Consider the following 14,654-nt stretch of genomic DNA (forward strand, 5'->3'; position numbering starts at 1 on the left):
GCTACACAATGAATTTGGAAAATAAAGGTTATGAGCACCAGCATTCTCAAGCACATAAAATGTCTAATGTCTGTGCTATGTGATCCCTCAGCGAGAGTGACATCCTTAGAAGTCTCTTCCTATGTTAAGATTATTTGAACTCTTACACAACTCTGGGATGGAGAAAGGAAACCCTGATAATGACTGTGACTAAATTTACTGCCAACAAACCTAGTAAAAAGCATAGATTTGGATTTAATGTTTTTTAAGGAAGAAGTCTGTGCATTCTAGTATTAAAGAACTGTCTGGAAATATCATGCCGTAGTTAGTAGGGGGTTATAGGAATACTGAGTTGATTTTAATAACATTAAAATAAGTATTGACCATGATCTCTCATGTTAACAACAAAACAACCATACAATATTTTTTTTTACAAAGGCTTGTTTAGCAGGTTTGAAAGTGCTTATTTGTATTCTGATACTGAAAAAATAAGTTTATCTAGTATAGATGATAAGAGTCATGTTTCTTACAGTTGAGGAAAGGAGTTATAAATAAGTAAAGGTTAGCCTGAATCCTGTGGTGTTGGACTAGAAATAGAAACATCATTCTAAATTCACACTCTCAAATGAACATGCAGATATGTGGGTATGTAAATATATTTAAGTCTTTCCAGTGAGAGGATTAGAGCAGTGACACCCTAATACCAAAGAGAAGCACTTGGTTTCCAAATGCGATTCTGCATGTCTTTTGGGAATAGTTGAGGCCTAGGACAGGGAAATCTGCAAGATGAGGCTGGAGTAGCTTGCATTCCTGCAAAGCAAGAAACTTTCAAAAAATGACCAGATAAACAAACAAAAACCATTTTTTAATTAACTAATTCAATTTCCATCTCAGTCATAGGCCTCTCCCTCTTCTCTCAGTCCCACCCTGCCTCTCACATCCTCTCTCTCCTATTCCTCAGATAAGGGAGGCCCCCTACACAGACACCCTAGCTCATCTATTCACATGAGAGCTGTTTGTCTTCCTCCCCTGGTAGGGCAGTAACATCAGGGGAAAATGATCATAAAGCAGGCAACATAGTCCATGTAAGAGATGTCCCACACTCCCCTAACTAAATGGGTCCACATGAAGCCTAAGATGCCCATCAGACTTATCTTCCTGGTGTCTGTGAATTTTTCCTACTACTCTTAGGCATCATCTTTTCATAGTGTCCCTGATTTTTTGGATACTGTGTGTCAGAAAATTTTTAGATTTAACATTTTTTGACTAATGTATCAATTTCTTCAATTATATCTTCAACATCTGAGATTCTCTTCTCCATCTCTTATATTCTGTTGGTGATACTTATTCTCTGTGGCTCCTGATCTCTTCTCCAAGTTCTCCATCTCTGGGATTTTCTCAGTTTGTGTTTTCTTTATTGATTCTAATTCTATTTTCAGGTCTTGAACTGTTTTATTCATTTCCTTCACCTGTTTGATTGTGGTTTCATGTCTGTCCTTGATGGCTTCCGTTTGTTTGGCTGTATTTTCTTGCATTTCTTTGAAAGATTTCTTTGTTTCCTCTTTATAAAGCTCTAGTAACTGCATCAGCATAGATTTAAGCTCATTTCCCTGTGTTTCAGCTGCATTAGTATATCCATTGTACTTTGGTGGAGACATGATGTGCTGGGTTTTGTTAACTGTGTTCTTACTCCAGCCTTTAGCCATCTGTTTGTCCACAGCCTTGGCTGTTTGTTCCTTGTACCTGCTCAGAAGACTGTATCCTCCTGTCTCTGGAGTCTGGAGTAGTCTTGAGGATGATGATAGAGATCGAGGGAACAGGAATGTGTGCTGGTGTTTCATATTCAGCCCTGCTGGGGAATGTGTTTTAGAAAGCAGGGCACGGGTGCCTTAAGGGCTGGCAAGGGGCCTCAAAGAATGAAATGTGGCGCAGGTGCTTTGAAGGGCAGGAGTACAGGCGCAGGAATCTTGAAGGTCAAGGGGCACGAGCATCTCAGGTGGTAGCTGAGGGTGCACAGGTGCTTCAGCAGGAGATCTGGTGCCCCAGAAGGCAGCTGAGCTGCGGCATACAGTCCTACCAAGACACTGCGCTCCTGGGTCTCAGATTCGTCTGGGCTCTGCCTACTTGGATCTGGGATCCATCTGATTTTATTGTCTACCTGGTCTCCACAGGGGTGGAGGGGGGAGGGTCAGTAGGATGGTGCTTTGGAGGTTGGGATGCTGTCCCAAGAACCCAGGTGCTTCCTCATCGGAGCCAGAGGGATCCAATATCTGGCTTCTAGAGCGGAGGGACCCTGTACCTGGGGGCCTGTACTCTCTCAACCATGCTGGAAGGCCAGGGGCCTCACAGTTCGAGAGATGGCCATGGGGCGGGCGGCTGGACCTGATAGACTCCAGCTCCCCAGATGTTCCCTCCAGTCCGGGATGTAACAAAGTCGGTGTTTTGGATACAGCCACATGTTTACTCACCAGTTTCACAGTCTCTGATCTTCTGCCCCTTAGATAAGGTACACAGAGGTTGCCTCTATCTTGAAAGCCCCCAGAAACCAAATTTAATGGGACTCCTTATAACCAAATCGTAGATATCCTAAGATACTCTTAGATATGGTACACACTGGTCGTTCCCATCTTGAAAGCCCCAAGAAACCAGATTTAATGGAACTCCTTGTAACCAAATTATAGATACCCTAAGAGTCAAATACTTTAATTTGAAGGATTCTCGTCAGTTTAACAAAAACAGTAAGCCATCAGCCCATAACAAGACGGGGATTTTTTTTCAAAGAGATGCAGGTGGTTTCTCACTAGGTGTAAGGGTCTCAACCATATAAAATTGCAATCAAGATTCAGAAGAATGTAGTTCAGTTCATGAGGGTATGTGGAACCCTGTTGCGTTTCTACCTCCTATGCTAGTCACAAGCAAGAAACAGAGACTGAAGACAATGAACTCCATGAACTTATCACAACATAATGAAGTAAGGCCATAGTCTATGGCAGCACTCGGAAGATTAAGACAGTGAAATGTGACTTCTCTGGAACCTTCAAACTGCCTCTGCCTCTGCCCTGACCCGCCTTCTCCCTGCCCCCTGCCCTCTGCCCTCTGCCCTCTCTGCCTCTCTGCCTCTGCCTCTCTGCCTCTCTCTGCCTCTCTCTCTCTCTGCCTCTGCCTCTCTCTCTGCCTCTCTCTCTCTCTGCCTCTCTGCCTCTCTGTGCCTCTCTGCCTCTCTGTGCCTCTCTGCCTCTCTGTCTCTCTGCCTCTGCCTCAGCCTCTGAAGCTGAAATGTGTAACATAAAACAAACCACAGTTCTCTCTGCAGTCACTTTTGGAAGCGAACATTAGTGAGGAGAGCTCAGATACCCAGGAAGCTCAACTGCAGATACTTTCATGTAACTGGATAATATAGCAGGAGTGAGAAAAAAAGAAAATATCAAGATATCCAACTACTTAGTACATTGAAATGCCTGCCCATCATTCTGAAATACAAGGTATTTGGTGACCGTGCACCCGCATACTTCTCCAGCCATCATATTCTCTCTGTACGCAGTCACATTCCTCTTACTTCATCTTATCATGCACACAGGTCCGCTCCCTTAATTCTGGTCACATGAACATTACTGATATCTTATCCTCCCCATGCTATGTATAACCACCCACCCTTTGCCCATGCAATTCCGTTTGTTTGAAATGTCTTTCTGCCTTTGACATCTGGTCACTTCCTGATCACATCCTGAACCTCAACTGAAGCATAAGCTCTTTACTGAAATGTTCTCAGACAAGGTCAAATAGCATTGCCATAAACTGTTTCAGCTTATATCCATCCTGGCTTCCAATTGACATGTGTACCTATTTGATTGCTATTTGATCTGTCGTTTTGAGAAGAGCTGATTTTAGTATGTGATACTTATTCAGTAAGTGACAGAATGTAATCAGTGGGTATTAGGCAATGCTCTACACAACACTGAGCTATCACCTCTTAGCTTTCTGTCATAGTAACAAAAAAAGGTAACAGAATAAACAAACAAAAAAGGCTTATTCTGCTCCATAGTTTTGAATGTTTAAGTCTATTGATTTAGGCCTGCAGCTGCATATCATGACAGTAGAATGTGGTTAAGCAAAACTGTTCCCCTCCAGGGCAGAACTGGACTGATTTCCCATAAGCTCCAGCTTAAGTATAGGCACAATGACCCAAGGCTCGCCATTAGATACTACCTCTTAAAGTTTAACCACTTCCCGGGTACAAACCTTTAACCAATGAGCCTTTGGGGGACAATCTAGATCCACACTATAAGCAACCTTTATCACCATTAATTTCATTCTGTAGAAGCACAAATAATATGAAAAGACTAGTGGGTACTCTGCATAGGACCCATATCTGATGAATTTGCCCAGGTCAACTCATTTCTGTCACTCTCAAGAAAGCAAGTGCCTTGACACTTAGGAGAACTGCACTTAGAATCAACAAGTTGATGGCCATCAACTCAAGCGTTCTCCTTTTTTGTTATTTGCTGGCCAGTGTGAGCTATCAAAGCAAGCTCCATGATAGCTGCTGATGTGCTTCTGAAGTGGTTTTTAACAATCTATTTCCATCAGCCTCATGCAGCTCCACAACTATTCACACGTTCTTTTGAGATTCAGTTTCATTCTGAAAGCCATCAGTTAGTTCAAAAACGCAAGAATCAAATTAAACATCAAGAAATTTCATCAGAATCGTCTGATTAATTTGAACTAATTTCAGTCCAACTGACAATCCCAAACACTGGGGTATCTGTCACTTGTCCCGGAGATACATGGAAACTTTCTGCACAGATCACAGCTTTTGCTTGTTTTTCCCTTACAAACTGTCTTTAGGCATGTTTAATATCATGCTTTACAGCTTCTGCAGAAATTTTCCACTTCCTCCTGAGTGTATAGTATTGCATTTCAACCCCCTACTCACTTTATAGCCATGAACACTTATATCAAAGAGTAAAGCAGACAAGGTAAACCTTGACCACCGAGAGCAAACAATATGGCCCCTCAAGCCTGACTAGGTGCAGTTCATACGGGCTAGACATTTTCCCTTGGTTTATTACCTTTCACAGACCCGTCTTTCTTTAAATTTACTGGCTGCTATTGCACCAGTCCACAATCCATGATGGAAAGTTTTAAATGGCTCCATGTGTATGGAAATATTCTCCATCCCGAAGAGAACCCACTTGCAAAGAAGAGTTCTTTGCAAATGAAGCTCAAGGCAATGTCAGCTGCATAATCACACCTGGGTGACAATGTATTAGTAAGAGAATGATGGCAGAAGCTGTTATACCAATCGCCCTACCAGCAAAGGTGTGGAGTGTCATTTGGAGTTTCAAGGTGGCAAGGGTGGCTGGCTGGTGCCTATGCTGATGAACAATATGACCTGTGAAAGCAAGTGTCTCGATTCACTGTCAGCAGCATCATTCTTAGTAGCATTTTTCTTTTCTTACTACATTGGCCCCAATCCTGATTTTCTGATGGTTCCAGAGATTTTATCAACTCCAGGAGACCATTTTTAAAACATGTTTTTATATCTTGAGTTTCATGCAAATATGCAGTGTATTTTGATCTGACCCTCCGTCCAACTCCTTCCCAATGTACCTCATCACAGCATCTGCTCCCAATTTCATGGCTACGTGCTACAAAAAGGAAAGGGGGAATCAACTAAGGGGGGGGGTAAGCTATAAAAGATTGTAAGAAAGGCTAGAGGGAGGATGGGAGGGAGATAACTAACTCTAAGAATGCCTGAAAGAGCCACAAGGAAACCTACCATTTTATAAGCTCTGTTTCTGTCTTTATCTCTGTGTCTCTGTCTCTCTTTGACTTTGTGTGTGTGTGTGTGTGTGTGTTTGTATATAATAAGTTTTCTATAGAGAAAGATAATGTTCCTCCAAGCTGCAACATACCTTCCAAGAATTTTTCATGTTTTAAAACTACCTAGAATAAGTGCTGGTATATATGCTGCATCCTGACCAATGGATCCCAATATCATTATGCCTTCTGATAATGGTCATATGATTTATGGGCCAGTTGCTGATCCGTCTTCTAGGAAAGCATCATGTTGTATGTCCCAGCATAAAACAGACTCAATTTATAATGGAGTCTGTGATCTCACATGGAGCTGACCAGAAATAATTACTTCTTTTCAGTCTAATGTCAGACAGCAGTGACTACTCTGACTTGCAAGTCACATGCAAGATACGCTCGTTCTGTTATAGGAAACTCCATAGGTATATAGTTCAGGGAGGGATGTGAGAACACACCAGAACCGAGGTGTTGGATGAGTATAGTTGCCACGTTTGCTCTAGTTTCCAAACAAGAAATGTGATGGCAACAGTATTATCTCTGTCCACGAGAGGCCCTGGCTTCCAAGAGAAAGCCATGGAAGGTTTCATTTCCCAATCCTGTGACTACGGGCCTGCTTCATGAAAACTATATATTTTGTTAGCATATTTCAACACTTCAACTAGTATCTATGATGTAAAGCTTATTACAGTACCAACACCGCTTGCTGAGCTATTCAGAACCATCATAGTAAGTGTACCACATATATGACGTTTATGGAAAAATACTAAATTTAAACTATACAAGACTGTGTCTCCTGAATTTTAAAGTACAGAGCACCAGTCCATCTGGCTTTCACTTCTTGGGAAAATGTTTCATTTTATGATAATTCTGACAATTTTGTATCACTTTGTAGTTATCTATCAAATAATACTATTTCTCATACATTCAAATTTTCTGGTAGTATAACCCCCTACTACTTAATTTCAATTCTATTCTACATAATAACTTATTAGTGATTTTACCCATGCACCTGACTTCTTTGAACTGCAGTTTCCTTGTATATGAAATGTGAATGACAATAGCAAATCCATCTGATGGATAGCACCTTCTCTTGTGGCATTAGAAACAAGCAATTCATCTCAAGTGAGTACACTTTCTCCAGAACACAAGAGTACACCCTAGTTTGCTTTTTCTCTTGCCTTGATAAATATCATTACCAAAAACAACTTGGAGAGAAAATTGTTTATTTCAGCTTATAGACTCCAGTCCATCCTTGAGGCTGGACAGAGCAGGAGCACAAAATGGGAAACCAGAGGCAAGAGCTCAAGCAAAGACCAGAGCAGAACTCTTGCATCCGCTGGTTGGCTTGGCTATCCTTCTTGTACAGTACAGGCCCACATGCCAAGGATGGCACTGACTATAGTGGACTAGGCCCTCCTACATCAGCTAGAAACTGAAAACATAATTCCATAGACATGCATGTGGACCGATCTGATGGAACCAATTCCTCAACTGAAATTCTATCTTCCCAAGGATCTCTAGATCAGTATTGGCAAAAACTAAGCGGCATAATGGGCATCATCTAGACCATCTTAAGTTTTTTCTAACACGATATTCTCATAACTTTTACTGGGGTCAGACTCTCTTTGAAAAAGATGTGGTTCTTGGAAATGCCATGTTAACATAATGTAGAGAAGCACCGGTCTAATGAGAACTATACTTTATGTTCGTTTCACAAAGTAATACGGTTCAACTCCATACAAATGTGTTCATTTTAGTCAAGAGTGCATATTCTCTGAATGTGTATTAAATGCTTTCCAAATACATATAAGTCAAATGAGAATCTGGAGATGTATATAGCATATATTAGACTATCAATTATGAAGAATAAAAGAAAGAAAAAAAGGGATGAGAGTGAAAAGGAAGGGGGAGATGAAAAGACATTTATACCCTGATTAAGAAGCTGTTAGACTGTTCATGGCTATTTAATCTCACGAAAGGGGTACATATTAAAACCATTAATATCCTTCCCTGACATGAAAAAGACATAGACATAGAGATTCTATGTCTATAGACATAGAGATTCAGTTACTTTAGCTGTAAGTAGTCTTTGAGAAGATTCTAGATGTCTCTATTTCACAGGCTTAACCTAACAATTTCATTTTGCTTTTGCAAATGGATAGATTTTATTCACATGTGTTCCCAGTTCAAGTATATTTTCTAGCCTGATTTAGCTTTGAAACAATCTGAAAATTGTTTAACGCATTATCTTATATCCAAAATGTTACTTAACAGTGTGATGATTTTAAACATAGACTTTGGAGTAGTGCTTTCACAGTTGATGACTGTGTAGGCATGAGCCAGTTGCCATGTGAGTCTGATTTTCCTGTACTTAAAGATGAAGAGAATGGTTATCATAAAAATCAAATATTTATTTATTTAAATCATTTAATAAACTGGTATTCTTTTATCTTAATTTTAAAAGTAAAAACAAAGACATTATAAAAAATAAAATAGTAGGGTATCCCCATGTATTCAGGGTTTGGGTATACAAATGAGTTAATTACTAACATTTAAAATACTTCAGTCATTTTTATTACTATTTATGTTTGAATTTTACTTCTGTCATCCTAGTCATGTATTTTTGTGTCTATGTAAAAGTTTGTTTTCACAACTGAACTATGTGTTGTTAAAAGGTGAGATCTATTTCAAACACTTCTTTCTTTCTTTTTTTTTTTTTTTTTTCTTTCTCAATGTTCAATCTAGGGCTATGCTCACAAAAGAATGTAAAAAAAAAAAATACCCAAGGAATAAATATAACTTAGTACACTGGACATGGAGATTGCTTTAAAATTATCTAAACTAATTTTGAAATAAAAAATAGTAGCCTGTCTTCCAGGTCCCATTAATTCAAATATGTGGTTGCAACCATAATGCAGCTGAGCAACTCTAAGCAGAATAATTACAGTCAGTGGCTGAGATAGCTGCAGTTCTTAACCTAACCAAGTCCACATTTCAGTGATCAATTAAGAAAACAGTAAATATAAGAGAGAAGTGGGAGTGAGAATTGCTATAAAGAAACCAAAACACCCTGAGTGATAAAGAAGGATCAGCAACCAGGAGAGAGGTGGCTACTACCCAGAATGATCAGAAAGGAACTCCAAAAAAGTGTCACTTGATTCAAATTCTAAAAAAAGAAGTCAGCCCAACCCGTATGCATCTCTGAAAGATGGGTAGACAACAGAGGACAAGTGAGAAGGTCTGGATGAGAACCAGCAGCTTGGTATGGTTTAAAGTAAGAGCAGTGTGGCTGAGAAAGGGTGACTCATGAGGTGGGTACAAGCTAGCTCATGAATGGCCTGGCCTGTCAGCTATATAAATGACTTTAAAACCATTCTAAATGGACTGTAAAACATTCAAGAAGATGAATGTTACTTGGTTTGTGCTTTAACAAGTATGTAAATGAGAAGCTTTAGAAGGAAAAGAGTGAAAACAGTGTAACTCCATAGTCCAGTAAAAATAGGAAGTGATTTTGTTAAACTCATAGCAAGTGGACTGACCAAGAGACTTTTGTTTGGACACTGCTGTTAATGGGAACCATGAACAATGTGAGGATCGTGGCTCCAATTCACTCTAGGGAAGCAGGAACAGTTAACACTTCTTGGAGTAGTTAACCAGTGTCAATCAGAAGTGCTGACTGATATCTTTCTTAGGGCGGGGGATGTAGCTCATTTGGTAGCATGCTTGCCAAATATGAGCAAAGCCCTGGTCCATTTCCAATGACGCAGCAGCACAGACCTGTAATCCTAGTACTACTTGAGAGATGGGGCCAGAACAACCTGTATTCAAGATCATATTCACAGTATAAAGTAAGCTTGAGGACAACCTGGGTTACATGTGACCCTCTGCCAAAAAAGTATTCTGGCTAATTTCCTCTGTAAATGAATTCTACTTTACACAACCCCTCTGAAAGGTGTGTGTGTGTGTGTGTGTGTGTGTGTGTGTGTGTGTGTGTGTGTTTCAGCAAAAGCACACGGGGGAAAGGAGAGAGATAACTTATTATACCATTAAAGCCAGGTCATATACAAACGTGATAAAATTATGTTACTAAAGCTCAGTAGATCTTTTTGTGATGCAATTAAAATTTTAGGAGAAAAGGAGTCATCATAGAAAACGCTGGTGATAGGCCAGCAAGCGTAACTCCTGTAGAGGGCAGATTTTTCCTGCGTCGTAAAACTTATGCCTTGCGTCTTACGTGAGCAGAGCAACGGTCTTCCTGGAATTTTACTTCCGCTTCCGGGACTGGCAACATGAGCTCTCCTGAGGAGCAGTCTGTTCCAGGAGATGGTGTCTATGTGGAGGGTGGAGACAATGCCAAGAGCTTGAGCCTTGTCCCAAGCCCTGTCGAGAGCAGCGAGGGGGAAGGCAGCCTCCCAGGCCCCAAAGGCAGCAAGTTCTCGTTGGTGTCCCAGCTGGAGGTAGCAGAGACCACATCGGTGGTGTTTTGGACCAGCTCGCCCGAGTCCCTGATGCCAGAGGAAGAGAGTCTAGTTTCCCCAGTGGAAGAAGTGGTTGGTTTGGAATTCGTCTCCCAAGCCAGTGTAGAGACTGAGGCTATCGGAGAGCAACTGTCTGTCCTGGAGACACCAGGAGCCAGAGAACACCCATCCACAGAGAGCTTTTCTGCTGAGACAGAGTCCGGCTCCAGCAAGAGAGGTCCACAGGCCTCGGGCCCTGAGGAGGCAAAGTCAGCCTCTGCTGCCACTCTCTTCACCAAGGGACTGGAGCAAAGCAGGGCTTGGGTGACCCCGAGGAAGAGTAGCAGTAGCAGAATGGTGATCGGCGAGGATACCCACCGTATCACTTCTGAACCTGAGTTGTCAGAGGAATTAAACGAGGTACAGATGATGAGGGTGACCATTTGTCTTAAAGATGGGAGCCAGACTAAGACCAGTGGCTCTGCAGAAACTGGAGACCTGGCCAGACATCCAAATGTCCAGACCAGGGACAGTGTCATCCGGATGCCCTCCTCCCTGCTGACCTCTACTACCCGGGCACTCACCTCTGGCACGGAAAGGCAGGCCTCGAAAGAGCTAGAAGCCTTTTCCTCTAAGAAAAAGCAAGGTGTCTTATTGGGTAAGGGAGGAAACAAGCCCAGTTACGCAGAGGCTGCAGCCGGGGCAGGTAGCCTGCCCAAGGCCAGTCCTAAAAAGAAGATGGCCCAGAAGAAAAAAACCTCGTGGGATGCCTCATCAGTTACTCTGGGGAGAGCCTTCCATCAATGGGGCCAGAGACTGAAGTCGACTCCTGCAGAACCAGCTACCTTCCCCCCAATCTCTGGTGTTGGCCTGCCTGGGAGGTCCAATAAATGCTCACTGCTGCCTTTGAGACCCAAACAGTGCAAGAACTTCTACACTGGGAAGAAATCTGGGGCAAAGAGGACAAAGGAGTTACAGTTGGTATTGAAAGAAGACACAGACCCCTGCTCACAGGTTCAGTTTCCAACACACAGGGCAGAGTTAACTTGCCAGAGTGTGCATCAAGAATACAGCAGTGGGGATATAAACACCCGAAGCTTCCAGGATCCCGGAAACTCTCAGGCTTTAGCCCTGAGTCACAGAGCCATCATGTCCAGGAGATCGGTGGGCCCCGGTGACCAGGAACCGCCTGTGGATCCCCCAACCTCAGATCCAGAGACAGAGCAACTACTTGGAACACAGGGATGTCCCCGTTGTCCGGAGTTACAGAAGGAAATAGAGGACCTCAAGAAACAACTGTCCACCCTGCAAGCTCTCAATGAGAAGTTCCAGGGCCTTTCAAGCTAAAACCAGTGTGTCCACTAGACAAATTAACTTCCTTCCGGTTCTTCCTCCAGGTTTTTCTCTCCTATTTGCCTTTGCCCCTACCCCTAACCCGAGTTAACAGTAGTTTCTAGTTAAAGTACATCTTAGTAGTAAAATTAAAGTTGTGATACAAAGTAAATAAAGATGATGCTAAAGAATGCTGCTTGTTTCTGCCTTCTTAAAACTGGTCTGTGTACAAGTAAGGCCTAGGATGGAACATGAAGAAAAATGACAAAGAGGTCAAGGGTATTTTTTTTTTCAAGCTTCTCTGTAAGTTTTTCAAGCTATTAGTTCTTATTCTGGCTTCAGGTTTTGATTTCTTTGTTTCCTTGAGAATGGCCCCACATCAAAGAAATCATAATGATCCTCCAGATAAACATAAACTTCACTCTCCGATCCTAAATGGCTTAGAGGGAATTGCTCTATGTATTTTTACAGGCTAGTGCATATGGATGGGAAAATACAAATATAAATCTAGGTGCTTATGTGTTGTTTTAATATTTTAAGTAAAGAATTCAGTCAGCTGACCTTTTTCTTTCTTTCTCTTATCCCTGCTTCTCTGGATTTTCCCAAATGCCTTTGTTCACATACCAAGGAAAAACCTGTCCAGGTAGCAGCATCAATGCACTTCAAGGCTCACCGGAAAAATTCTAATTTTCTCGGTGCCTGGCTAGCGCTATAGTGGTACAGCCAGAATTTCAGAAAGAAGTCAATGGAGTCTATTGAATATCTGGCCCAACAAAACCTAAATGTAAGATCTCTGATAACTCTTCAAGCATGACAAGCAGAAAATAAATGCAAAGGCATAGCCCCAACCCAAAACCAGAGCATGCAAGCTGTTTGCAAACAGAAGCAAAATGGAGGGAAAAAAATTTGGTAGAAGTCACTTTTCCCACAAGTTCTTTATCCATGTCTTAAAGGGCTTTATCTCCACACTATTCCTGCATTTTGCCCCAGACAACTAGGCTCTTTTGATCAAGCAAATGATACTCTTTAGGAATCTAGAATGAAAAAAACATGGGGCTGTCTCTGACATGAACTCAGAGGCTGGCTTTTTGATCACCTCCCCCTGAGGTGGTAGGGGGTGGGGGGAGAAACCTTGCCAGGCCACAGAGGAAGACAACCTAGCCAAACCTGATGAGACCTGATAGGCTAGGGTCAGATGGAAGGGGAGGACGACCTCCCCTAACAGTGGACTCAGGGAGGGGAATGGGAGGAAAAGAGGAAGGGAGGGGGGTAGTGGAAGGGGACAATGGAGGGAGCCACAGCTGGGATACAAAATGAATAAATTGTAATAAATAAAAAGGGAAAAAAAACATGTTTTATTTGCTTCAAAAATGTATCATCTCGTGGATAGGAGAGATTCACACCAATATCATAGAACAAATTGTAATGCATAGTGTAAAAATAACTGTAAAGCTATGTGCCACAGAGGATGGAACCCTGTGCTATAGTTATTAACTTATCTTTAAATCTCTGTTTCAGTACTTTCTGATGAAGTGCCCTTGGATGACTCAGTTTAATTTTGTTGAGCTTTCATTCTTCTTCTGTAAGATGGGGATAATAACAATTAGACTTCATGTGTGAGGAAGAACTGCCTGAAGCGTAAAAGTCAAATTTCAGGAAAATATAAAGGGTTGACTGTGGTTTTAAATCTAAAGACAATAAAGCACAATTCTGAATGACAAATTTCATACCTTAGAGGTGTAACTAGCTTCCCCTGCTCAACTATTGGAATAGTCCAATAAATAGAGAAGAGGGCATCTCTGGGCCTTCTGAGACATCACAAGGAAGAAACAATCAGGTAGCTGGGTCACAGGGGACATCATGTGAGAAGCAGCCCCACTGCTTAACACCCTCTGAATTTAGAGAGTTCAGGCCAGAGCACTGTATATGTATAAGACAAAATGTCATGAAGACATGTGGTGAACGGGGACATCTCCACACTCACATGAAAATGCATCATCTCTCACACATATATGAAAACAACACTTAGCTCATTTAAAATTATCAAGGAAGCCAGGCATAGTTGCACACAATTTTAATATTTGCACTAGGAAGGCAGAGGCAGGAATATCTTGGTGATTTCAAGGCCAGCATGATCGACATAGTGAGTTCTAGGACAGCCAGAGCTATATAGTGAGATACACCCTGTCTCAAAAAAAAAAAAAAAAAAAAAAAGAAAGAAAGAAAGAAAGAAAGAAAGAAAAAAGAAACATAAATTTACCAAGAAAAGTTGCCAAAATACCACATGTACTTCTTAAATAACAACAAAATTCACTTAAATGGTTGTTAGCACAAGGAAAACATACTTGTTTGTGTGATGGTAGGTGAGAATTGGAACCAAATGTCAACTTAAACATCACCAAATTGTCCTGACTTACTACATGCTCAGAGCAAAGAAGAGATTTGCTAGTAACACTGTGTTCATAGAACAGAGAAGAATCAACTGTTAGCGCTCCAAAGAGAATTCTAGAGAAAATGATCATAAATGAAAGTTAATATTAAAATGTTTAAAACGGACCAGAAGTGACACATATGTACGTACATACATACATACATGCATACAAATAAGGGGTCCAGAGATACTGCTCAGTGGTGGAGCACTTGCTTAGGATGCATAAGGTTCTAGGTTCTGTTGTCAGCATGGCAAAAAATTTCACTGATGAGAAACAGCTACAGAAGAACACAGTAGATGTGGGAAATAGTTAAGGCTAGTTCCCTTGAGGAAGATATCAAAAGTAAATAGAATATTCAAGTCATAATAAAATTCTAGTATATGGAGGAAAACACTGACTTAACAATTTTAAAAACTTCCCAGGTCAATGGAAAAACTTCCCATTCCATCTCCCTAGACTAATTCCAATTTCCAGAAGCAATAATTAAAAGAAAATGAGTAATTTTTACCAGATAATACAAATTTTAAAGTTTGAGGAATATTTTTGAAACATGTTTTACATACTAAACATCTTTCTAAATGTAACAAATTCCGGAGACTATGAAGAAAAAAAAAAAACAAATTTGATTAGTTTTTTT

The 14,654-nt window shown here is 41.1% G+C and overlaps 1 protein-coding gene across 1 annotated transcript; it reads left to right on the forward strand.

Annotated features, from left to right (window-relative positions):
• Positions 1-10,085: 10,085 nt before the first annotated feature.
• LOC129690597 (uncharacterized protein CXorf49 homolog) lies at positions 10,086-11,600 on the forward strand. Its single transcript, XM_055626287.1, has one exon. The coding sequence runs from the start codon at positions 10,086-10,088 to the stop codon at positions 11,598-11,600; it is 1,515 nt and encodes a 504-aa protein (XP_055482262.1).
• The last annotated feature ends 3,054 nt before the right edge of the window (positions 11,601-14,654 follow it).

Source organism: Psammomys obesus, unplaced genomic scaffold (assembly GCF_907164565.1).
Source record: "Psammomys obesus unplaced genomic scaffold, mPsaObe1.curated_primary_1811, whole genome shotgun sequence".
NCBI lineage: Eukaryota > Metazoa > Chordata > Mammalia > Rodentia > Muridae > Psammomys > Psammomys obesus.

What these genes read in the sequence shown, in the direction of transcription:
- LOC129690597 (XM_055626287.1), top strand. Translation starts at nt 10,086, where the DNA reads ATGAGCTCTCCTGAGGAGCAGTCTGTTCCAGGAGATGGTGTCTATGTG.